We start from the raw sequence: 26,893 nt of genomic DNA on the forward strand, positions 1-26,893 counted from the left end.
TATGACACTCTTTTAACATGCCTTCCCACAACACTTTCAGTAATTTTCTTGTAGTGGCCTGCTACAATTTAGTTTGTCTCAACTAGTGCTAAAGTCAAACTGGACATTTTGGTGCAAGCAATATGAATTGCATTTTTCTCATGTACCCTCTAATTAATTATAAAGTCATACTTTGATGTACACGCCTCTGAAGTCCTGAAGTTGTCCTGTATTTTTATTTTCCTTATTTTTGAATTTTCAAATCCAGTGCCTTTTAAGGAAGGCTTGACCTTCTAAGTAATTAAGCCCTTTTTGAAGTATGAGAGCATAAAGTTAATTATAACAAATCACAAAATTATATAGATACAATTTTTTTCTAAATTAACATTTTTATTTTCAGTGATCTGACTTAAATAAAAAATAAAATTGACTGACACTTATTTTGACTGACATTTGACTGAAGATTATTACCATAATAATATTGCCTTTCTAAATGACAAATTAAAAATTAAGTCCCATAATTAAAACTGTTTATGACAGAGAGTAATTTAGGGCAGAAAATAAAGAAACTTTTTTTTTTTTTTAAGTGTACTATCTAAGGAGAATAAGGGTTTCTTGGAGGGGAAAAAATCTGACATGCAATATAATTTACTCTATTTTTGCTATTAATACAAATGCTTCCTGCTGTTCTGAAAATCCACTATTTCTTAATCCAGCATTATTGTCCTTCTAATGCAACATTTCAAACCCATTTTGCTCCATTTTCTGTTAGAAAAGCCATATTAAAAGGGAAGATTAAAAAGAATCAGCCAGGTATCATTGGTTCATATGCATATGGGTTCAGCATGTGAGGATGCTGTTTCTAGGACCAGCCTTAAGATGTGACTGATAGATCTTATTTGTCTGATAGAGTTGACCAGGGAAATAGAGCTACAGCTGGTTACTTCATTAGGTCTTCTCATTGATTGAACCCTGCTGAAGTGATGCAGCAGGCTCCTGAGATAACTGCTGGTAATAGAACAAAATGAATTCTTATCACAGAGATTGGAAAGGCCATTAACCCTGGCCTCCAATGCTTTTCAGAGGTCACAGACAGGAAGCCAAGCGGTGACTGGGAAAACTGTTTTCTGTCCAACTACAGGTCATGTTAGAGGGGGTCTGTGACTTTTTTACCCTTCGGCTTCTGTACAGATGAAACTGTTACACTGGCAGATGTTAATAATCAGCTGTAAATAAATATTGGAAGCAGAAGAAGAAAAATGAGAAAGCACGGGAATTTTTTTCAATAAATATTTAATAAAAGAGCAATTGTTTCTGTGATATTTACTGCCAGTTCTGCTGTAGATTTTTGCCTAATACTTTTCCATATAAATTGAAAAGAGAAATATGTAGAGGCACTTAAAAAAAGAAATTTAATATGTTTTTATATACAAATACCTTTCCTTCCTTCCTTCCTTCAAAGATGACGGTTATAATTGCCTGCTCCCTGCCTGCTTGCCTTATTCAGCAAGCCTATCACCAGTTCATCTGTGAATTAGTGCAGGGCGCTGTTTGCCTTTCACCTGGTTGAGAAGGGTATATATCTAAGTAACAGTCCTATAATTTACATTTAATGCAACCTTTCAATTGACCAAGAGCCCACAACCTAAGCCCCCATCTCACAGCTGAGGACTTTCCCACATTTGTCAAGTCAGTGCCACTCCAGCATCAGCCAGGAGAAATCATCCATTTAGAGCCTGGAGCTGCACATGACAGTTTTCCTACTGCTTGTGAGAAATCCAGCCATGGCAGAGGTAGCTTTGTGTTTTGCTTGTTTGACTCTTGCTTTGAGCAGCAGCGTCTTATTATACACATGGATAAAGAAAATGTAGTGGGATGCATCTTATGAAATAAAATGGAACATTTTCTCTTTATTACTGACATATATAAGGCATTGCAGATATGTGTTGTAGGTTGATTTTAGCAGTATGTTGGTGGCTTCTATCCTTGTGATTGTGATTTAATTTCAGTGTCTGTGGTCATGTGGTATTCTCTGCTGGAGCCAATCTTTCACAAGGAGCAAGTTCATTTAAATGTAAATGGGGTCCTGTGGATGGAAAAAAATACATACTGCATGTCTTCAGCGACCCACCCAAGCATTTGGTTTGGCCTTCCATGCATAAATAATAACAAGAAGGTATGCTGTCATTGCCTTGCTTTAAACACCAGAAGTGGTTTGGCACAGCAAAAACCTCAAGCACTAAAAAGAGATTGGTTTGGATAAACTCACAGTTCAGATCCCCATCCTGATTAAACAGCTTAAAAAAAAAAAAAAAGAAAAAAGTAAGAGAGAGAGAGAGAGTTACAGAGTTATTTTGAGAAGTTGTGAATTACAGGAACAGCTGAAAACCAACTCAGGCTAAGAACATATCAGACCTAAAAATACTCTGAAGTAACAGAAAGCTTGTCATTTTGTTAACTTGAATGGATTTTTTCTCTTAATTGTTTGTAGCAATTTGCAAGAGTGGGATGTGAATGTGGTATAAGTGGCAATATAATTGGCATTAATTTAGCATAAAAATGCAAACCTACATTTTCTAAGTAGTTACCTTCCCTTCCACTAAAACATGGAAATATATTACGTAACTCTAAAGTATGTGTGGCTTTTTTCAAGGTGTTATTAAATATGATAAAATGGAATTCTTTTTCTTTATTACTCTTGTGTATAAGATGTGAATGATTACACACCTTCTTTTTATCAAAATCTTGTGGCATATATATTTTCACACTGCTAAACTCATTTGTTGTCTTCTCAAAGAAATACTCCAGATGTATTTCAGCAGAACTGAAAAGTCTCTCTTAGAAATTCCCTTTCCCACCAAGCAAAATCATACACAGCTTTTCATCCATGTGGATGAATAGATATATTTTCTAAATTATTTCATCAAGTGCACACTTTTATTTATCTCTTTTATTAAGAATGTTATGTTCTGTTGCAGATGTTTCATGGCGTGACACACAGGCCAGGAATCTCAGTGTGTGATACCTTTGGTGAAACTCATTTATGAAACATCCAAACTTCCAGTTAGCTGTGCTCTGAACTAGGAACTTAGCAAAATGTTGACTTTGTTCCAGAGCTGTAATAAAGGACTGGTATTTACTGTTTTCAGAGATTTCTGAAGAATATTTGATAAGCTTTTATCTTCTTTTTATAAAGTGGCATTATAAAGAGCTAGATTTAAGCAATACAAGATTTGCCATACAGGGTAAGAAACAGGATATTAGTGTTTGTGTTACTCAACTATATTAGGTGTAGCTGTGAATCAGATAATTTTATTCTGGCGGCTTCAAAATCCAAAATGTTCATCTGTTGGTTCCTCTTCCTTTATTTCATTGAGCTGGTTAGGAAACAATAATCCAAGTTGTACGTTTAGTTTTCCTAAAAATTCCAGTGAAATAAATGTGTTATTGATACATAGTGGCTGAGCTGATGTGTTTTTCTATCTGGCATATTATTCACCATTGGGGAATATACATGTTGTGCTGTTTTTCATTATTTGGTTTCATTCCATACAGACTGATTTCCACAGAACCTCTTAAGTCTTCTAGGTATATTTGCTGATAATCCTGTATTGTTAGAGTTTTTTAATAAAAAAAAATGAGGTCAAATACTGTCATGAGAAGTAAGAGGTAGAGTCGTTTTCAACCTACTTCTCCTATCAGAAATCTTGGCAGTACACATGATATCTGAAAAGCAACATTATTGGTTGCAATGTGGGCAATATGGGATTAGTTTCTTGTTTAGAATGTGTAAAATTATTTTCCCAAGTGCTTTTTGCTTAAGCTTGTGATTTGCAAGATGTACAAAATTATTGGAGAAAGCAGTCCATCTCCTAATTCACTAGTCTAAAGAAACAGACTTGAGAAAGCAGTGCAAATGTCAAGCACTTCATGAGAGAGAGCAAATCCTATAGTGGGTGGTGCTACTCTAGGAACATTTGCGGAAGTGGCATAGCAATCATCACATAGAAAATAATCTAAAGACCATTGACAGACTAAAAGCCATTACTGTATTTTAGGAAAATATTAGGTTTCTTACATAAGGATAAGCTATGGCAGAGAAAGAGAGAGTATCACCACACTGATTAATTTTAAGTCAAGTTAAAATTAGAAAGGCCTTTGAATAAGGTCTTTAGAAAGCAGGATCTCTGAAACTGACTTAATATAGTTCTTTCAAAACAGCCATATATAATTTCATGGATATTGTGAAAATTATGAGCATCCTTAATTTAGTCACTTTTTTAGAAAAAAATAATTAATGGGATACTCTTTACGTGATTGGAAAGACACTTAAAAATGGGCAAAAAAATAGATATTCAGCCTTTGCTCAGAAAGGACAAAGGGAACGCCTTTCCCTAGAAAGTCGATCATAGCTTTTCTAATGCAAATAGTTAACTACAAAAGATGGCATCTTCCTGTAACGTATTACTGTGCATATCCTGCAGCGAGATATTTGACTAAAGCACTTCAAGGGCAAAATAAACCTGATTTCTCACAGGTGCCAAAGGATCTATTTACAGCCAGCTTGCTAGAAAGGAATGAAATCCACTTGGCTTGCATCCGTTTTCAGTTTGGGAGGTAATACATGTGAAACTTCCTGAGGTCTAAATATTGAAGCATAAAACCATAAATATGGTGGAATGATAGAATAAATGGTGTCTGGTCCAGGTCAGGAGACAGGGTCCAAGTTCCTAACTGTATCCGTGGCTTTCAAGATGGGGAGCTGGCTTTGGGTTTAAGTCAATGTTTCTGGAAATTAAGAATTAGGTATGGTAACTTCTCCAAAAACTGACACAAACACAGGTGCTACTGTTTTCCTGTTGCATTGAAGGTACTTGCAGTGATATTTCTCTAGATCCTACAATAACAGATGGAATTTGTGGTTTTGTTTTCTTGCATTTGTAAGATGTGATAAATGTTACATATTTTTCTGCTGTCCATGTCCAATTTAATCAATATTACAAGTGTTCCCATGTGTTAGGCGGAACGGTGGCAATAAAGTGAAATTTCCACAGCTTTTACACATTGAAATTCTCGGAGGGCAAGATTCTTATAAACTTCATTTTGCTTCCTCTGTAATAGATTGAATAGCTCCATTCAGGAAGAAAGTCTGATGTGCTTTCTCATTTTTAAAACGTAGATAGTAAATCAAGCTTTATTCTCCTTCCAACTCTTTAAGAACTTTTAACTTTTTAATATTCTTTTACCGTGAGTGTTAACAAATGCACTTGTCTCCAGAATTGCACTTATGTCCCAGTGTGACTCTGCATTTGAAAATGGGGGAGTTAATTGAGGTAAATTCCAGACATTCCCAAAATTTTTGAAACTAGTGTAATTTAGGTCAGCTTAAGGCTGTTTGGAATTTCTTATTCTACAGGAATAAGGAATTGGTAATGTCTACTTTGAATGAACCAGCTACATTGGCTCTGTGTCACTGGGCATCCTTTTCATTTTAGGGCTTTCCTCCCAGCCATTTAAACTATCTTCAGTGATGATGTAGCAATGAAGCAATGATAAACAACCTAAGATCTGGTCTTTAGTCCCAGAGTTCATTATAATAGTTTAGAACTTCTGTTGTGTGCTTCTTGTTCTTTTGGTGTCCTCTCTTACAAAGAATTACTGTATTGTCTTCTTCTTTGTACAATGCATCATTTGGCTTCAGCAATCACTAGCAGAGTTCTACTTCATTCTTCATGACTGATTATTTGTCTTATTAAATTCTCCCCTAACAAAGAAAAGTCATGAAGCACTGTAATTGAAAGTGATAGTGGGATGTTCACAGTTCTTAGAGGATGTACCACCAGTTCTAGCCTTTATTTATATGAAATTATCATTTCTGTTGCTATTATGCTCTTTCAGTGAGAAATAAACAAACAGAAGGAGGAATATTAAATAAGGGGTTTAGGAAAATTAGGTTAGATGAAGAAATGATAAAAAAAGATTCAACACAATTCAAATGAAACAGGAGGGTATTAAATGATACTGTACATCTATAAAACTGTGTATGTTGATTCACTGTTACTTGGTAGGCCAACTGTTTTCATTTTATGTACCATAAAATTATTGTAATTGCATTTATGCTTAAGCGAGGGTGGGGACACTTTAAAATGGAACAGACTGTGTACTGTTTCCTTAATCATATGAACCCTAGAATAATTATCAAACAGTGTTTTCCACAGAGTTGATCTATAATTCATCTGAGGAAGAAAACATCTTCCCAATAAAAGATTTTTTGTCCTCAATTTTTCAAAGGTTTCTTTTATTATTATCATTAACCCAATTATCAAATTTCACAACTTCTCCATTTCGCAACTTCTTTTTTCATATGCTTATAGCTGGAGGGAAAAAACATAGGTGGAGACATTCAGTAAAAAGGTTTTTACAAGGCTTACAGTTATTCTAAGTTACAACCAAGGGAATTTAATTGGGGGAAAGTTTTTGGAGGGTAGCTTGTATTTTTTGACAGTTTGAAATATTTTCGATTCTTTAGCTCAGCAGTCATGAGACTGCATTTAAATTCCTGAATTTATAAAGAAGTCAAACTTGAATTATCTGTGAATAGATTACCTGGACTGTGGCTGAACCACAGTCCATCTACTGCCCACACCACTGGCTGCAGCCCATAGCTACAGAATACATGACACAAAATAAATATTACTCTACCAAGTCTGCTCTGCCCACTGCGATTTAATACCATTCCTATTTTAAAGGAGAAAGTAAGTGAATTACTTCAAAAGTGAATGTACTAAAAGTGTTCTTTTAGTGTAGTTTACATATGGTTTTGTTTTATTTAAGTACCCCCACCCCTATAGCACCCTGGATAATTGTGACTTTATTATAACATATTTGGGTTTGAGTTTTAAGCTTTCTTTGAGCTTCGGCCTTAAGAAATAGTGGTTGTGGTTTTTTAATTGTTTCTTCTTCTTCTGTTCTCCGCACAACTATGGCATTATCTTATTCAGCTTCGTTGTCAAGTGATAGTTCATGTTCTTGCATAACTCCTCAGGTGAGATTGTGCGTATAGCACCTATAATGAAACTTTCCATAAAAGTTCTAAAAGTCCAAAAGCTGACTACTCTTTCTTCCATGTTGCCAGAAGTCACACATCTATAACTGAGCTTGTAGAAGCACCTTACTTGCCTTTCATTGCTAGAGGCTAAGCAGTCAGTCTTGGCTTCCAGTAGTGGGCCATTCCTTGGCTATGAGGCAATGAATGACAGCAGTAGGCCTGAAAAATTTTCTGTTTGGAATCAAGCAATACACATGAAATATGTCTTACCTAAAATTTGATCAGCAACTGCTTTTGGAAACAATTCATTGAAAGCTGCTGAAGCTGCATGTTGTCTTTGAACTATTTAGCAATTTTGTTTTCACCTTTGATTTTTTTTTCTGTTAGAAACTAAAGGTTGAGTTCAAACTTAGTTATGCTGCCTTTATTGTACTCTCAAGTGATATTTCTTATATGATTTTCAATGAGTAACTTGTGAGGAGGAAGATCTAGTTGAATCAGATTCCTTTTTCAGCTTCTTTCTATCTCTTAAAGGTATGGCAGCTGATTTTTCAGAAAGAGCTGAAATACATTCCGTGTGCCCAAATGGACCTTCAGACCAATCCTGTTTCTATTTTATTTGGAAAGGCAGGATGTATGGGGTTGTCATAGCTCATAAAACGTCATGGGAATAGTATTTTCTTTCTATTTTAAAAGCTGACTTAAAATTTCTTAGTTAAATAAAGGTAAAAATTATTTTTGTTACATTGATGTCTGAACTTCCTTATTCAAGAGATGCAAAACAGTTTTACTTAACCCTATGACTGATGAAATGTAAATGTTCAGCTTAGTTTTGGGTTTTTTTCATGTTGAAGCATCTAGCTTCCCTAGTTAAAAGCAAGTAAAAAGTTGCACACTTCTAATTCCTTGTGTTCTCAGTTTCTGTTGAAGTCAGCTTGTCAATTGATTCTTCTTTCTCTGTGTGTATATATATATATATGTATGTGTATATATACATATATATGAGCACATAATTTAACTTTTTAATGGCATTCAACTCTGTATTGACTTTGTGAGATGGTATCCAAAAGCAGCATGCTGTACTTGTATGCACAGATCTGGAAATGGGCACAAGCCATGCAATCAGTTTGAGCTTAGTATCCTGCCAGGCTGACATCTTCTGAAGATACAGAAACATGCATATGGTCCCTCTTAGCCATCAACTAAAACATGGCATTTCTTAATTTGACAAATTTTATGCTGCACATGGGGGAATGAGTGAGGAATGTCACATTCACATGCAGTTTCAGAAAAGCCTTGGATGAAGAGTCTCTTCCTAGTTCCTCATCATTTGAGAATATAACAAGTGTGTTTATCTGTGCTTGTCTTGACTAATCAAGTATGCTAACCAGATGTAGAAGCTTTCACAAAGCATCTAGATAAATGCAAATGACAGGCTGATGACTAATTCCTGCCCAAATAGTGTTCATAAGAAATCAATGCCCCATTTCATCTCCACAAAAAAGCCTGAGGAGAAAGGCCGTATATCATCCCAATCCATTCCCCAACCTGTGCTTATGGGACAGAGGCTGTTACAAATAAACAGGCAAACAAAACCTTCAATCCAGTTTCTGCAGTGAGTTGAACTGGAGAACTAGTTCTTGAACATAAAATACATTTTAAAAGGTTCCATGAGTGGCAAATGAATAAATATGTTGTACATATAGGAAAGAAAGAGAACATCTGACCAAGATTCTTTGAGATGCTAAATGGAGTATATATCAAAAAAAAAAAGCTGTTTAGACAGAAAATTTTGGTCCCTCCAGGAGCTGCTCCATCTTGCATCCTCACGCAGTTATCTGAGATGCTTGTCCTGTCTTTCATGTCCCCAGATCAGCAACTCTGACTCTCTGTCAGCAACTAAAGACAGGACTGTGCCTAAAAGCCAGTTTAATTTTCACAGAATTTATTTAAAAATTTATTAAAAAAACAACAAAAAAAAAAGATTAAGAGAAGATGTGAAAAACCAAACTCAAGCTCTTTTAGCCATATCTTAAAAGGATCTCAACATTGCATGGTCAGATGCTGTACAAGACTAAAAATAGAAGTCTTTAAAGATTCATGGATTAACTATACAGTAAGCAACAAAATTTATTTTACTTTTTATGAAGGTGCCTAAATTAATCTTGCTCTTATAATAAGAAACTTCATAGGGCTTTTTTTCTCCTGATTTTGAAAGTTATGTGCTGCTTGCTTCACATCATGTTCCACTTTTCAAGTGAAACACTACTATAAACGAGTGGCTGTTATAATCCCCAGACCTCAAAGCCCAGCACACATGGTTTTGTGAACACATGATTTGAAATGAGGGGAACTTTCTCAATGTATTTGTAGGTTAGTTTGTGTATGGAGGATGTATATTTTATGAGGACTATAAAATCTGCTTAAAGGCCAGGTGTTGACCATCTATTTTGCATTGATAAAAATCCTCTGTGCCCAATGTGTGGGCTAATTTCTCTGAGACTATGTAGATTCCCAGAACTGCTCAGCTGTCAGTCCATGGTGCTGAGATTAACACTGAGCACTTCTAGAAATCAAATGTTGTGTGTTCACTTAAGCCCATTTCTCTGTAGTATGACCTCTGAAAAATTGAACTTCTTTGAATACCATTACTGAAGCAAAGCAAATCTATGCCAATACTTCAAAAAGTCCATATATTTGCTCTTTCTGTTCTTCAGCTTAGTGATAACTGTGGAGATAATTTATGGTCAGGTGATCCGAGCATCTTGTTTCGAAAAGAAAACAGTAATTTTCACAAATATGGCACAACTGTAATTGTGTGTCATCGTTACTTGTCTCTTTCCATCATAAGGGAAGTTATAGTATTTTTTGTAATTGCAACATTATGAGTTGATTATTGTGTCTGAAAGCACTGTTTGCCAACTCTAATAAAATGATTAAATTTCATCAGTATTAGCACAAATATCTGCCTCTGTATATGGAATAAAAAGTGTACACTCACAATCATATTTGCTAAATACAGTCATAGTGCTATTCCTAAATTCCTAAGTCCTATTCCTAAATTAGCTAAGTTGGGCCTAACATAGTAAAGTAAATCAGTAAAATATTACACATAGAAGTTTTATTCACATCACTCCTGTGAACTTCAGCCTGCTTTGTGCAGGAAAATCCTTGTGCATAGAGTGTGAAGAAAACTAATGTGGTATGTTGAAGACAACCAAAGAACTTGCTTCCATATCTCTTTCTGCTGTAGAGTTCCTGTTTTTTTTATCCTAAGCAGGTCACCTTACCCAGACATTTCACAGGAGTTCACTAACTGTGTGGCCTTCATTTTCTAAGTGCTTGATTGGAGGCTGTACAATAGTGTTAAACAAGTGCTGAACACACAGAGCTTCAAATGAAAGCAATCAGTGCTGTACTTTGAGCATATTAAATGCTTTATAGTGTTACGTACTTTGAAAAAATTAGGTCCTATCTGTATCAAACTGGATTCTCCAAGTTAGTAGATTTTTTTTTTAAGCTCAATTTCTGTATACCTTCCCTTTCTGAAATTGTAGAATTTCCTACTCATTTCTTAGGACATAACGAAGATAAATTCATTAATGTTTGTATAGCAATAAAAAGTCAATAATGAAATGAATAATTTGACTTTCAGAATGGATTGAAGAGACATTGTAAATAGAACAGGTGGTTCCATGTTATAGAGTGAGACAGAAACAAAATCCTGAATAGCTTTTCACAAAATAAGTATCAATGAAATGCAGTGAATAAGGCAAGAGGTTTTGCCATAAGGTAGAGCTTGATCAGGGTATTAAAGACTGTGTCATAAAAGAGGAGTCTTGTATTTTTTAAGATATAAAAGTATTTTACTTTTGTGATAATATTAATAGCTCTAAAAACATAAGGGAGGGTATTTGCATCTATAATCGCATAGCTATTTTTTGAATACTTAAACTAGGACCAAAAAAAAGAAAAGATGACCATGTAGCACTGTACTGAAAGTCATATGAAACATCAATGGGTTTGAATTTGCTACACAAACCCCTCTACTAGAGCTACTGAGGCAGCTGACAGTTGCAGAATGTTTTTGTCTTCTCTGTGGATAAGCAGTGATGAAGGATAGTGCAGTAAGCCAGGAAAAATTATAATACCAAGAAATCAAGGGTTTAATATTGGGCAGTAGGTGTTTTACTAAATGAAGTTTACAATCTCTTTGTAAAGAGATTGTAAAAAAATTACAATCACTGTCTTCACCTATTATTTTCTCTGTGCATTTTTGCACTTTTGGTCCCAGCCAACTCTATTTCCCAAAGTCCGGTTTGATGCTAGAATTTGGTGTACGGTTGATTTTAGTCCTACTCTCCTGCCTTCTATTTTTCATTTGATCCTAATTTTCACCTCAGTTTGTCCTCCCTTCCCCATCTACTGGTCTTTGGTGTTCTTTTCCTTCGACCACATTCTTCTTACTTCTCTCTAGTTCTTTCTCTGTCCCCCAAATCTCCCTTCCATACTTCTTTCGCTCCTGCCAACCTACAAGCGCAGGAGGAACATGCTGCTCCTGCTCTCCTATAATGGTCAGTTCTCAGCACCAGGATAAACAGCAGTAGAAGAATAACAATAAGAAGGGAAAGCTTGGTTTCACCATACTAAGGGTGATATAATTGCAGTCTGGTTGTAAAAGCTGCTAGGAAAAATTGTATTTTAGAAGACCTATTTAAACTGCAGTTCCTCTATGAGGATGACGTGCACATTGGTTAGTACACGCAGGAACTGGATGAGAAGGTTTGTGGAAGCTGTGTGGGATGTGACTGGATATGCACTTCAGCGAGCTCTCAGCACTGTGGGAAGCGTGAGTATGTTCAGTGATTATAGATTCCTAGCAGAATGTCAGCTCTTCAGTACAAGGAGCTTTTCTGAGCATGGGTAAGTAGAATTTTTTAAAGCTGCATTACTTGGCTGCATTTGGGCAGTTTAACCCAATGTGACACATGCCAGACGTCATCCTGTCTGCCAAATTTTGAGTTCCAGTGTAAAATCACTGAAACAGCAAAGATTTCTAAAACATACATATACATAAAAATATATATTTATCCTAATTCTATTCTTAGAAGTAAATGAATCACTTTGGCTGAAATTAAAAAAAACCAAAACAAAAGCACATGCTATCCAACCTGCAGCAGGGATTCAGCACAACTGATTTCAGCTCAAGCACTTAAAGTTTACTGCAGTTATAAGCAAATGAAGAGGCATGTATATGGGGGGAAGTCTGGATTAAATTTACAAATGGGTGTTCCTATCTACTTGTCTAAAGTCATTAAAAATAAATGTTAAGTTCAGGTCTTGTTCAGAAGCTTTCTCTGAGATATTTTCAGTGCTATCAACAGAGCCTCCTCAAAAGGCATTTCAGGGCTTTAGCTAAATTGGCATTGTAGATTTATGCTCATTAGGCAGTTGTGAGTGAGGAGTCTATAGGCAAGGGATGTCCTTTTCTTCCACAGAGGTAGAATTATATTGCTGACAATGAAAATTAATTTGGGGGATATGGGGGATGTGCTATTTAAACTATGTATGGGAGAAAGAACATTAAAATTAGGTGAACATGTAAGAAAAGTAAAAGTAGTGCAGCATACTGAACAGTGAGAATTAAAAAACTTACCTGAAGGAACGAGGAAATGAAAGATGGAGGAAATTATCTGTTATGTTGCACTGGTTTAATAAAAAGAAAAATGGATAGAAATCAAGACACCCATGCTGTTCTATTCCTGTGATACAAGAAGCTTTACAACAAGACTGGGTGGCCTGAAATGCTTGACTTGGCCCTGGGAGAAACCCTGGCATTTATATATATATATAACTGGCATTTTTAATTCAGAAAATCTGTGTCTGCCATCTACTCTATTTCGGTATTCGTGTGCTAAGAACCAATTGATGTCGCTTATCTTCAGAGTGTGCCATCAAAGTGTCTCCAGAAAACTCTGCAGTGGACTTGAGTTTCAAGCCTCAGATTACTCAATATGGTAGTCTAATTCTTGACTTCAAACAATGAAGCAAGAAGAGACTAGTTTGAGGTATTGAAGCACAGTATTGAAATTGAAAGGATCCTCTACTGTGGGTGAAGGGGACAGAGATGTGTCATGTTATGGCTATGCATCCTAAGCACATTAAAATACTATAATATGAGTCAGGAACATTCCACAAAGCTGCATAATCTGCAAAAGTTTGTTGTCCGAATTTTCCAGATTGGGTCTGGAGGAGGTAAGGGAAAACAGTGACAGAAGGGGCTGGGAGACAGCAAGGAGGCAGGAATGTACTGCTATTTGTTACTACTTTTACTAGTTTTGATGTGCAGACTTTTATCTTTTCTTCCTATCTTAATAATCGAGTTTGATCATGTGTCAGTATGCTGTATTTTGAGTAGTACAGCTACAGCTGAACCAGGATATCAAGTTTTTACAGAAGATTTTTGGAGTAATTTGCAACAGACATCTTGGTGAAGATTCTTACAAATCACTCCACTGTGGTGATCTGGACTGGGGGGAAACCTAAAAGCACCTGCACTGTCCTTCAAAAAAACCACAAAGACCACTTCATGTATGCATATGTTAAAGAAGTCAAACTTTTGAATTATAGTGATATTTACAACAAGTAGGTTTGTAAAAAAATCCACGGACTTCTATATATGCTATGGAATACTTTTCAAGAAAACTAACAAACCAACACCCCTCTGGCCCCAACACCTCCCTGGCCCCAACACCCCCAACAAATAATTCTGTAAACATTATTTTTAAAAAAATTCAGAAAGTGTTTTTGTTCAGGGAAAAGTTTATTCACTATAAATAGATCATCTACTCTGCCTTTGACACTTAGCATCAAGAAAGAGGATCTGGAGGTCTGTAGTTAGCTACATTAGAAGACATAGTACAAGAATTTATTCAGGTCAGAAAACATATCCTTAAAAGTGGAAATAAAGCCAAAGTGATGATAATAAAACTGAACATAGAGATTGACTATGAGAAGCAAATATGTGAAGGTACCTGGAAAAGCTAAACAGGAATCGTTAAAGTATCTCAGAAAGAGAAAGCCTGCAGAAGAGTCATTACGTCTGCTAGACCACCAGAGGATAAAGAGTCATTCCAAAATGATCAGGAGATGGCAAAGAACATAAATTCTTTTACTCTAGTATTCTCAAAAGACAAAGAAGAAATATATGCACTAACAGAATTCTTTACAGATAATTTCAGATGTACTGTTAGTGAGCCAAAAAGAGGTGAATAATTCAAAAAGAAAGTCTGGATGGTAAATGGAAAGGATTTTACAGTGTATTTCAGAGAGAAACCCCAAAACTGAGTCACTAATAAAATATGTCATTTAAATGACATTTTGAATGAGTTGTTAATTAATATTATGGATTTCTTTGTAAATACACTGTAAAGGATTTTTCTGGAAACTGTGAATGAGAGAGTCAGTCTCACCACTTATATGATGTATTGGAAACTCGGCTCATGTAGGAAGTAGGAAAAAATGCAAGAAATGAGGGACAGTAAAAGTGTTTCTGTATGAACGGACACTGAAGGCACAGATTGAACAGCAGCACAGAAAATCTAAAATAAGGTAAATGATACTGTGAAAATCCAGTATTTTTCTTTTTTCCCCCCTACAGGCTTGAAATGAGCACCCAGTACACTGGTGAAGCTCATTGACTTTCTGAGCTTTGAGTCAGGCTTAGGTTTACCCACCTAACTTCCAGCATTTAGCAGCAGTGTCGAGGTGAAAAGTCTCCACTTCAAACACTAAAAAATTCAGGGAGGAATTAGCAATTCACCTATGTAAAGTCAGAAGTTGTGCCCTTAAGATACCTGCCTCTTTCTCCACAGAGAATAAACTTAGAGCAGTACTTGAAATTAGGCAGGGTATATCCATCACGTTGAATAAGAATTAACAATAAGGTTTAATTTTCTTTTCCAAATAACCTTGATGGAAATGTATTAGCCTTCAAGTCAGACAATGCTAGTGCTCTTCATGCTTTATGCTGATGGGGGAAACAGCATTTTCTATGAACCATAATGGCAGCCAAAAGAAAAGTAATGATCAGTTGGAAAAGTTAGACTATTCTCAATATAGTTTCATGCTTCAATGCCTTTCTAGAGATGGCCAAGTAAGAAAAGTATCCCTTTCTGCATAATAAATGATTAACTGTACATCTCCAATCACATCTGGAAAGCATTGCTGAGTTTCATTCTGAATAGCTGACATTCTCTGTTAATGGTTTTGTCAGCATATGCTTCTTTCGCCTCTTGCAAAATATTTGATAAAATATTAATGTAGAAATAAAACAACAAAAATACAAACCAAAAATTTTCCTATTTTCTCAGGTATGGCTCAGCATAAGCTTACCAACAATTTTTTTTCCCACATTTTGCACCACTTTGAGAGTAAAAGATGTTTCTTTTCCTGATTTACTCTGAGACTATGGGAGGAAGACTAGAAAGCAGGCAATCCCAGCCAGCGATGAGAGGGAATGAGAGCTTGCTCAGCAGCCAGACTGGAAAGGACACCCCACCCCTCTAAACTTCTGGGGAGAGCATTTCTTTTCCTTCTCCAGCGGCTGGATGTAGACTGCAGTTTAAAAAAAAAAAAAAAAGGAGAAAAAAACTAGATTAAGAACTAATAAAGTGCTGTGCAGATTAACTGCTGATAATGAATATTTTCTACCTGCAGAAGCTAAGAAGCAAAAATAAGTAGGGTAGATAAAAGCTGCCTCTCTCCAGCAGCCAGAGGGGTGAGGCTGATTGTGGCAAGTGGGGAATACAGGCTGCTGGGTGGAGTGAGTGGATAAAGTGGGTGTGATTTGTGACACTCCTTGGGAAGGAGCCACCACCACACACTCTGTTCAGCCAGCTTTGCAGTCGACCTCCTCTGACACAGTGAAATGTTTCAATGAGAAGCATTAGACTGCTATAAAAATTCAAATGATGCACCACAAAACAAAATGGTACAATTTGATACTAACTGCCAGTTGGCACTTTCTGGTCAATGTGACAATCATCACTTAATTATAGGCTTGTTTGTGGGAAGTTCAGCCTTCTAACAGCTATACTTTTGAATATAACACAGTGATTAAAAACAGTTATTAACGGGTTGGTGCCGTCATTCCCCCTGAGTCCCTAAAGGAGAAATTAGAAATCCTGTTTGAAGATGAAATATGACCACTAGAGGATGCAGTCAAGATCCTGAATGAGTGAGGCATCCTATTCCGTGCTCATGCTCTGCAAGGCCATTCTCAGCCAGAATATAGAACAAATACTTTCTAGAATATTTGAGTAAATAAATGACAATCCAGAAGTCAGGAAGAATTTATCAACTAAGTCGAATAACTAGGATAACCCAGAAGTAAATCCACAAGCCCTATTTTGTTTGTTTTCTTCTTTTGCATAGTCTATGGGTTTTTTCTTTGTTTTCCTTTTCAGTTGTTTCTCCTTTTTCTACATTATCTGTAGTCTGTTCATCTCTTCAATCCACCCTACTATTATTCTTTGCTAGTGGTTACCTTCTCATCTGGACAATTAATCTCAATAAACCATTCACTCTACCAGTTGATCCTGGAATACACTGGTGCTGAACACTTATAGATTCAACTGTTTATTCAACAGATTGAATAACAAACTCCAATTATTTTTTAAAATCTCTCATTTCATATTTATTTATTTACTGCTTTAGTCAGTTGATTTATTTGTTCCCCATCTATCCGGCCCTCAGCCACAAACACTTGCTTAATCTTGTTTTCTCTCTCATAACCACAATTACTCACCCACAACCAGTAGATCATCCTTATTTAGGAAATTACTTGCAATTTGGAGATGGCGAAAGGGATACCAAAACAACAACAAGAAAATAATGCAGGACCAAAACAGGAACTAATGTCTGTTAATTGATATATCAGTGATGTAAAAAAACTCCAAACCAACGAAAGTCAACCCTAGAAAATAATATGTTGTTTAAACAGACTGGAAGACAGACTCCCAGGGCTGCTCATCAGTAGGGAAACTTCTCTAATAAGACACAGAGAAAGGTGATTGCTTTGTCCCTGTGATTATCACAATGCATTTAAATTAAAGAAAAGAAGATTGTTTCAACTTGGCCATGTCTTGTTTTAACTATTAATTACTTAATTTCAAAAAATATTATATGTTTCTCTATACCCTCCCTTGTTTATGGTGGATGTATCTGTTCCTTAAATTGCATCTCAGCAAGTCAGGCGTTTCTAACCTATGTGTGAATATTCAGCTAAATTTGTTGCTCATTTCTGCAATTCAGCTTTGGCAGAGGCCTGAATTTTGCATTCGAATTCCTGACACATCTTGATTTCATCGGCCTGAGGAAAGCCATAGGGGTCTTACTTTGTAAAATCAGTACAGAATTAAGGCGTGAGCATGCAGATTAGCATATTAAAGTGTATGACGTAGAATGTGGAATATACAATAGCAACTGACTAATGTTACCTCTGAAACACAACTTTTTCATTTTCCCTTATTTTACAGTGTTAGTGCAGACTGCTGCTAACCTCATTGTTGTGTTTAATTCTAAGTCAGTTGTGAGGAAAAAGGTTGATAATGGCTAAATTTAAGACATCTAGCATCAAAAGAAATTTTCAACATTTGGACAAAATAAAACCAGGTGTGAATAAAATATCATATTGCAGTAGTAAGTGTTATTAAAACCATTAAAGTACATATTAATCGGCTGTTCTATTAATTTTCAAAGCTGACATTTGTAAATGTATATAGGCAGAACTCTTGTAAATTTAAAACAGAGTGTTAGGACTTGTTCTGGTATCTGTAGCACCATCATACTGTGTTTTGTTGATACATAATGATTCATAATTTTGTGTCTTTGAGCAGGAGCCATCACATTTTTATTTCTGAGTAGTATCCTTGTCAGTTAGCATATGAAATAAGAACACAAATGTTACTAAAAAAAGATGTTTGTTGCATCTTGGCATAGGTATGTAATGTTTTTGGTAGCACACAGTTATATATCCTCAATATCTGTTCTGATGAAAGGTCTTAAGGATTTTTTTTTTTGTAATTTGCTAAATGCTTTTAAGTTAGAGCTGTTTGTATTTCCATCTTGTCCCTTTGAAATATGTCATGACAGTGTGAATCTCAGACAACCTTCCTGTAATTTTAAAGGAAAAATAGAAGTTGTATTATCATTTCTGTCTATGAAACTTGCTTCTGAAGTGAATGCCATACATATTTCTGAAATGAATGCCAAATGTATTTTCTAGAAGTGAGTGCCATTGAAAGCCAAGGCAGGCAATTTATACTATGCATAATAATGATATTAATTTTTATGGTGTGTATAAGTTACATTTTGATTAGTTTTTTGCATGATTAAAAATTTGCAAAGCCTTTATGGCCCCCAGGAGCCTACCTGTAATAAACAGCTCTCACCTTCCAAACCATAAAACAGGTCTGCAGTACTTGAACATTAGAGCTAATTGCCTTGCTACATCAAAGGGAGCACCACAAGACTGAGAAAAATCACAGAAGGGGAGGTGGGGAGCAGGGGGCAGTTTCACCTCTAAAGGTTATGTGTTTGTGGCTTGGTGCAGCCCTGTAAAGTTATGGCCTCAGAACTGCTGTTTGCGATTAAGTTGATGGGGAAAGTCTATCCCGCAATCTCTCCCTGCTGCTGACACAGAGTCTTTGTTCACATTCAGATTTCTCAAACTGTTGCCAGGGTCAGGCTGAGGTCAGACACCACGATGATGTATAGGAGAACATGTCTGGGAATTTCTCTCACACTTAAAACACATACCAGAAAAACAGGAGAGCACCCTGCAAAAATTGTCTGATGAGACCCAGATGATACTGTAGCTTTTCTTTTAGTACCTTCATAATTTTCTTTCTCTTTGCCTGACACACACACAATGTTTTATTAATGTGTGCCACGATAGCCCTTACAATTTTATGTCCCCTCAAGATAAGGACACTCAGTAGCACTTTGACACTTCATTTTCCAGCCCAGGGGGATTGGGCCAGTAAATCTAGTAAAAGAAGCAACGCGTCCATTCCCAAGGATGAGTCGAAAAGGGATTGCCATCAGCTCTGTGAGGCCATGGGGCCTGGCACTGGATACGAGCCTCATGTGTGTGCACTCAGCATTAACACAGCCCGAGCCAGGCATGATCACAGGCTCACAGCATCCCAAACTGTGCTCCCCGCCACCCTGACAAACAGACCCCCGCTTCCAGCTGCGGCAGGGATGCCTACCATGTTTGATTAGCTACCATTGTGGGAGGAGGCAGGGGACCGCAGGGAGGAGAGTGCTCACGCAGTGCGAGAGGGCTTTCCGTTCGGATGGAAATTTTTTTTTAATATGCAATTATTTTTGAAAGAAGGGACCATCTTTCTCCCTGTATTATTCCAAAAAGTGGACACACATGTTTTACCCTAACCTATTGTATTTCGATGTCAATGCAAAACACATTGATCTGCAGTTGAGATTTTTTTTTTTGGTGGGAGAGAGGTTGGTTTCCAAAACTGCAGCTGTGTTTTTCTCTTCTAATCTACAAAAGGTTTTGCAGAGAGTTGAGAATCGGATAGGTTTGCCACATCGATCTGAGGGTTGTTTGCCTAGGCATACGGTTTCAGTGTATGGCTGGCAAGTACGGCAATAAGCAGCAATTTTTTTGTGCTCAGCTGCTACATATGACAGAGGATATTTCATTCGGCTGTCAGAATGTTATTAATAAAACATGGGGTGCGAAGAGGGCCACTATTTCCCCTTTCAATCACTATAGCATTTACAATGAAAATTTTATGCAGTGTGTAATTTTCAGTTAATGCTTGACACTTAAAATGTCGGTAGCTGCATTTTGTATGGTTCCTGAAGGGTTAATTGTATCATGTTCCCTGCATAAAAGCTCTGCTTATCAAAAGTGAATAGAAGACTGTATGCAAATGTGTGTCTGTGACCTTTTGCCTTTCCAGGGTTAATTTATATGGTCATTAAAGATTTTATGAAATCGAGCGGCCTGGTGCTTTGAATGCCATTTTACCTTCACCTCCTAATTTATATAATTCCTACCTGAACAGGGAAATATGATTTTTATTTTTTTGTGTTTGTGTGCTGCAATGAAAACAGCATGCTGTGCTGTAGGAAGTTGCAAGTCTGGTTATCTGGCGTTACTCAGATTGCTAAAAATTCATTAAAATGTGACATCAGCACAGTGAGAGACAAATGATCACAGGATGAAAAGGAACAGTGGGCCTTTCACGGATTAGTGCTACACAGCCCCAGCATAGAAGCTAACTGCATAAACAGATTAATCCACCAGTAGCAGCATAGCTAAGATTTACCGAATAATTAAATGGGCTTGAGTTACTGTGAAGATTTCCATGTAATCTAGCTGGTGTGAACACGTAAGTGAGGTGTGGGTAATACTGCTTTCTCAGAAGCCATACACCAAGTTGCATCATTTATCTTGAATGGCTCCCCCTGGAGACAAAATTTGAGACTTCTCCTGCAAAGCCAGAGGTTTATATTTAATACAGTACCTAATACCTAATACTTACTTACTGCAATTAGCAGGATACTGCTGCACTAATAGGATTTATATTTGAGTTCTGCCTTTTTTTTTTTTTTTGGCTCCAAGATGCATTTTTACATGTGCTTGCTTTTGTTCCAGCCTGTGGGGGGGGATGTATGTGTATGTGTGTGTGCATGCATGTGTGTGTATTTTAACACAAATCATTTCTAGCCAAAGAATGTGAAATGACAGGCTTTAAATCTGTCACACTCGGGGAAAGCGGGTACTCTGGCAAAGACATGGTCAGAATTGCTGGATAGATTTTGAAATATTGCAAATTATTTGGAATTAATGTCCAACCTCTTTAAAGCTCTGTTCTTTCCCTTTTCTTCTCCCCCACCCCTTCTTCCCCCTGTTTTGCCACCCTCTGTTAGTGCTGTTCTTATTACAGGACATATTTTTTAACTGCTGTTAAGTGGTCACTGAGTTTCTTTCCTGAGATTTTTTCTCTGTTTGTCCGCAGAAGAACAAGGTGAAGATACGGAAGGGTCTGCTAAAAGTACATCAGTGGCTGTGGCTGATGATAAAGACTCAAGTGAAAGAGACAATAGTGAAGGCAAAAAATCTAGTAAAGACTCTGGTAAGATGCTAGAATTTTGTTTTCCCCCCTTTTTAACTTATGAAATGCTCTTTCATTTTAAACTGTCTGGACATTCCCACTACTATTCATTGCATGTGCATTTTGCATGTGATTTCTATCAGTAGCCTCCCATTGACCTATTTTTAATCATAACCATCTGACAGGGTAGATGCGGATAAGTTGAAGAATATTACAGGACGACCAGTGAGATTATTTTTTAATCAAATCAGTTTGTGTGCTTGTAATTTTTTAAGCGCCTTTCATTAATCTTAGCTGTACTTGTGATTCCTCTGATGGCATATTAATTTTTCATAAGCATAGGATTAGGTACCACTTGAATTTTTTCTTCAATCAGGTTTTGCCCCCCTTTTAACCCAAAGAATGTGGGGGTTTTTGTTATTATTTTTTGCTCTTGCTCTCTGATCAGTTACTCCCAAGAATCTGGCCTCTTCCTGGGCATTTATTTGAAGCATTTTCAAAAAAATACACAAAATCCAGTGAAAAAGTTTACAGATGATTCAGCCTAAGTAAGAGGAAATATCATTGAAAACGGATTATGGGTTGGGTAATTTTGATCTCCTGGAATAGACAAGGCCCAGTAATGAAAGCTACTGTCTTTGAAAACAAAACCCCTATGTCATGACATTTACTTGTGCACAAACAAACCCAGGGCCAGCATCTGGTGTAGATACGATACCCAAGGCTTTTTCTGTGTTTGATTTGGCAAATATGTGACTTCACCCATGCTTTTTATGTATGAGATGGAAATCTGTGGTCACAATGAATATTACATTGGCTACTTTTGCCGCACGCTATACCTAGTTACATTATGTTGGATTCACTGAAGCAGAAGAAGTGCTGAAACAGGTTGAAGCCTATTAGTTTCAGGTAGTCATATATCTTTTCCTTGTATGCCAATGACAGCAGCATACAAAGGAGATTGTATTATCCGTAAAGACATACAGTGGTAGAGAAAATATCATTTTACATTTGAGTTTCTAACACCTAAATTCTCCCATACTGCAATTTGCTCTTTACATACTAAACATTTTTGGATTTATTACCAAAAAATATTATAGGTGGTCCTTTCCATACCAGGTCAATTCAGAAGACTGGCTTAAAGATTAAAGCTTCCTTTAAGTTTGCTTGTTGACATGCTAAGGTCAGTAGCCGTTGCAGTTTACAACCTCTACTGCTCTTCAGTTGCTTTATTTTTTGAGATCAAGAGACTGCGGGAAGGCCAATGATGACAAGGATGATGTCGAGCAAGAAACTGTGTTGTGGATTAAAATATATATTCCCCTTGGTTGGCTCTCTGACTTGGTAAAAACTGTCTGCAGCACAGTGAAGTCATGTTTCCAGGCTGACATAGGTCGTCCTGTGCGGTCTTACCAGGTGCTGGCCTGGACACTCCCCAGGAGAGGGGTGACAGCCACTGGCAGCCTGCATTTCCTACTGTCCACTTTACCTAGGGGACAGTGTGAACCACTTCAGGGAATTTATCAACCCTCTCTTTTTCTTAGGCAGGTCCATTTATAGTTGCTCAAGAAAGAATGAGGTATTAAAGCTCCAGAAAAAAAAAAAAAAAAAAAAAGGAATCTAGAAAAAAATACTGAAGGGGAATTCTCAAAATTCCATCAGGATTAACCATTCATAAGGGCCAAGTTTAATTAGGGCAAACCTATATCCAGATGCCTACTGGGTGCACTACAAAAAACCAGCATAATTGTTCTGCATTCCCGTGCCAGCAATTACACAAATAACTTTGCAGTAAGATTCATATAAAAATAAGGGCTGAAATACATGATTGCCTTTGTGCTTTGCAGAAAATAGTTTGTGCTGTAGAATCCTGAATCTTTTGGAAACTTTTATTTTCCTAATCTAAATTAATTCTGCATATGTAACATTCCGACTATCATCTTAATTTTCATTGAGCTGACAAGTATTTCTAATGAGTGTATAACTGCTTATATATAATTGAATGTTAATTTGGGCTTTCTCATGAATTGAGTGTTCCAAGTCTTGCCAAAGAAATCTCGGGAAAACCAATAAATTAATCACAATACTAACAAGTTAGACAGGAAAGTGTTGTGACCCCTCTTTAGCATAGAATCTATTAGACTAGAAAGGATTAACATGTATTTAGTAACAGTATGTTTGTGTAAGCTGTTGTGCTGTATTGCTTACCTTATCTCAAGGAGTAGAGCTTTCAAAATGAGACTTGGCAATATGCAAGTTATATTTGTTGAATATTCATTCAGAATAGAAAAGCCTACTAATGCCTCATTTATATTGTCATTTAAATCTAGTGCCACTTTAGATTAATTATAATCCAAATTACAGCTCTGTGCAGTGCAAGAATTAATATGGAATTTATCCAGATTAATACATTTGCATTGAAAATGTAATATGTCTCTGCCATGGGTAAGGGGAGCACTTTTTAATAAGGTAGTAAACATGAGAAAGGATGGAAATTAACCTTCATTATTGCAATGAAAATTATCCTTTCATTCTACTCTAATTAGAAAGAATACTCTACCAGTAATTATAATTTTAGAATTATTTTGAGGCTGAATAACATCATCTGATGTGTCAGAAGTCTTAAATTATGCAATCTTTATCAAATACAAAGATTCATAAATAAGAAAACAGTGGTTTTGTTGTGGCTTTTCCAGGATTTTTTTTCTGTACTTCTTTAACATTCTCCATCTTCTTAGTCACACAAACATTTTTGTTTTCGGGTTTCAAAAATATTACAAAGGTGATGACATCTGAATTGCAGTGAATTGTGTCATTTTTATATTAGCAATTTACACAAGTTAAATAATTCTGTTACCGACAGGCAATCTTTGACTAGTCTATTTCATGGCACTTATTTATAATTAAACTTATTTTTTGAGCTAAATGTATTGAAATTGCATTATTCATCTAAAATAAGCTGTGTATTTTAGATTATAAAAAGAATTGCAAAATTGCAAAAAAAGCCTCCTAAAAATAACGTGTCTCAAGAATAAAAGGTGTGTATTTAAAACCTGAATAACAACTGGATTTATTCTTTTCCTACAACTGCCTAGTAAGAATGGCATGCCAGCAGAACATCTAGCTATGAAAATAGTGCCACACAGCATGCTCAAGACTGTGATATTTTCTCTCCTCTCTCCTCCTCCTTTCTATAAGACCACGACTTTTTTCAGCCTCCCTACAGAAGCTCCTTAAAACAGCAAATACAACATGGAAAGCCGAGCACTGATATAGCAAGAGGAAGGATCGAGTTGTAGTAGCTAGACCATTGCATAAGGAGCTGAACTCCTTTGATTTTGTCATGTAACTATGGCTTGGGGGCTTTGGACTTCACTATGTGCAGGGGCAATTGACTCCCCTATGCCACAGGGCAAAATCAACTCCCCTTTTTTTTTTTTTTTTTTCCAAAGCTCACTATAAGTCACAGACTCAGTTACATTACTATTGGCCAGATGTAACTTCAGTCACATGAGTAACAGTGCTTGGGGTTGAATGAATCCAGAGCCACAACGACAACAAAAACAACAAAGCCTCTGTAAACTTCAACAGTTTATATAAATATCATAGTAAACACAGTAAAAACTTCTGCTTTGTTATGCATTTATTGACCCCAGCACAGTGTTTTATAACTCCAGAGTTTTATTATATTAACCGCAAAACAAAATTTAACCAGAAAACCCCCTTGTTTTTATAGAAACAAGAACTATGTGTTTCATGATTATTATAGGCCCTTTGAAGTAATTAAATTATTCCATCCTGTGGTGGAAGATGATGTGTAATATTAACCTTGTGTGTGCCCAGGCACACACAGACTGCACTTCAAGCTAAATTTCACTAGCAGTTAAATACCACTGCCAAAACACAGTTCAGTGCATTTTCACAAGTAAATTTTGTGGCAGAATTTGGTTTGTAATTTCTGTAACAACCTATTGAGAATAATCTAGCATGATGAGGGGAAGAGAAGACAGAATTCTTTCATTTGGTTTTTTAAATTCAGCTTCCGGTTTAACAGTATCTGTTTACAACAGTTGAGATTCCGTCACATTTGTCTTTAAAAAGGGACATTTTAAAAGTAACATATGATAAAGGTAAGAAACAGTAGTCAACTGTTAGACATTTTTGACAGCTGGAAATGAAGAGAGGTTAATAATTTGAACCTATCCCTCTAAAACCTGAGAAACAACCTTTCTCTGTTAATACAGTATGTCACTTCTTTACTTCCTGTAATTCTCACAGTTAAGACACTTAAATAATACGTAAATGCAGATAGTCCAGGGAGTACTCTATTATAGCAAAGCAAAGTGAGTAATAAAGTGGCGCCTTATGAGATTGCATCATTTAGATTTTACCTTTAAGCATAGGCAGTCCTTCAGGTTGTTGGCCCAGCACCTACTGAGCAATCTAAAAGAGGCCTCCAGGATCCTTTTCTGATAGTGTAAAAATTCAGGGGGCTCCAAAAAGTGACTTGTTCAGATAATAAACCAATTATGACAAATTGATTATTATAAATAGGGAAATACAACAGGAATAAGTTTAATTTGAGCTAGAACATGCAAAAAATACTGGTCTAAATTAGACCAAAAGAAATAATTAGGAACTTAGGAATGAAAATCAATATGTGGGGAAATAACCGTTAATATATAAGTCATATGTTTTGTGATTTTTTTAAAAGTGCCCTTCAGTTTCAATTGGTTATTATTTTACCATGAGGATTTGGCATTTACCTTGAAAACTGTTTTCTTATTTTGCTTCTCTTTAATGTTGCCCTTGTAAGATCAAATATGCACAAAGTCTGTATAAAAGTAGTAATAATAAAAAGTTCTTGGTTTTGTCTATGGAAAAATACAAGTGGGTTTTTTTTCATGTTTACTTTGTTGCCAAAACATCCATGACCTTATTTTTAAATTAATCCTAGGTTATTGTGCAATGAGGTGCAATTTGTTCATTTATATGAACCTTATGTGGATTGAAAAAAATCAAGATAAATCTTCATGCACAGCATACAATCAGATTACCCCCGGACTATATATTTACGTTGGGTCTGATAGCAATCAATGGTTTAGCTTCATTGCATTTCAAGATGTATTTGCACCCAGTGTCCAGTGATAGTGTCCTCACCCTGGAAATAATTTAGTTGCAAATTGACTGGAAGATGGTGAAAATTGAAAGTTAAAATTAGAAATACTCATAATAAACAGCAGAAAAAAGGTCAGATGATGCCGCACTATGATGAGATTGGAATGGTTGGTAAATGAGGTTTTGTGTTTGTCGTGAGATGTATGTGACATGCCTACCCAATGCTCTTGTAATATCCAGCCTAGCAGAAGAGATTATCTGGCAAATTGACGTTGGAAAGAATTTTCTGATGGACTGGGAAATTAGAATTGCACTCTTTTCTTTGATGTGTGCAAGACTGGGCCACATTACACAGCTAGCTTAGGCATAATATTAAATATAGTATTTAATACTTAGTAGTACAACTATCTATAGAAAACAATTATATTCTGGTTTTGATCACAAATACCAGACTATAAAAATTCACAGTGTAAACATCTAAAGCAATCCCAAATGACTGATCTTTGTGTATAATTAATATTAAGTTAGCTCTGAAATCCTATTCTCCACAGTATTTCTTTTAAAGCCTCACTATATTTAGCTTCAGAATTGTAAC

At 36.2% G+C, this 26,893-nt stretch overlaps 1 protein-coding gene and 1 long non-coding RNA gene across 8 annotated transcripts in view; one reads left to right on the forward strand and one right to left on the reverse strand.

Annotated features, from left to right (window-relative positions):
- ZFHX4 (zinc finger homeobox 4) overlaps positions 1–26,893 on the forward strand; it is a 149,556-nt gene that overhangs the window by 102,872 nt on the left and 19,791 nt on the right. For all 7 annotated transcript variants that reach the window (XM_027638582.1, XM_027638587.1, XM_027638588.1 and 4 more), the window contains one exon: positions 21,085–21,201. In XM_027638582.1, coding sequence (XP_027494383.1) covers positions 21,085–21,201 — 117 coding nt within the window. The remainder of the gene's footprint in view (positions 1–21,084; positions 21,202–26,893) is intronic.
- LOC113944913 overlaps positions 1–26,893 on the reverse strand; it is a 71,404-nt gene that overhangs the window by 2,299 nt on the left and 42,212 nt on the right. The window lies entirely within an intron of this gene.

Source organism: Corapipo altera, unplaced genomic scaffold (assembly GCF_003945725.1).
Source record: "Corapipo altera isolate COAL_440 unplaced genomic scaffold, ASM394572v1 49, whole genome shotgun sequence".
NCBI lineage: Eukaryota > Metazoa > Chordata > Aves > Passeriformes > Pipridae > Corapipo > Corapipo altera.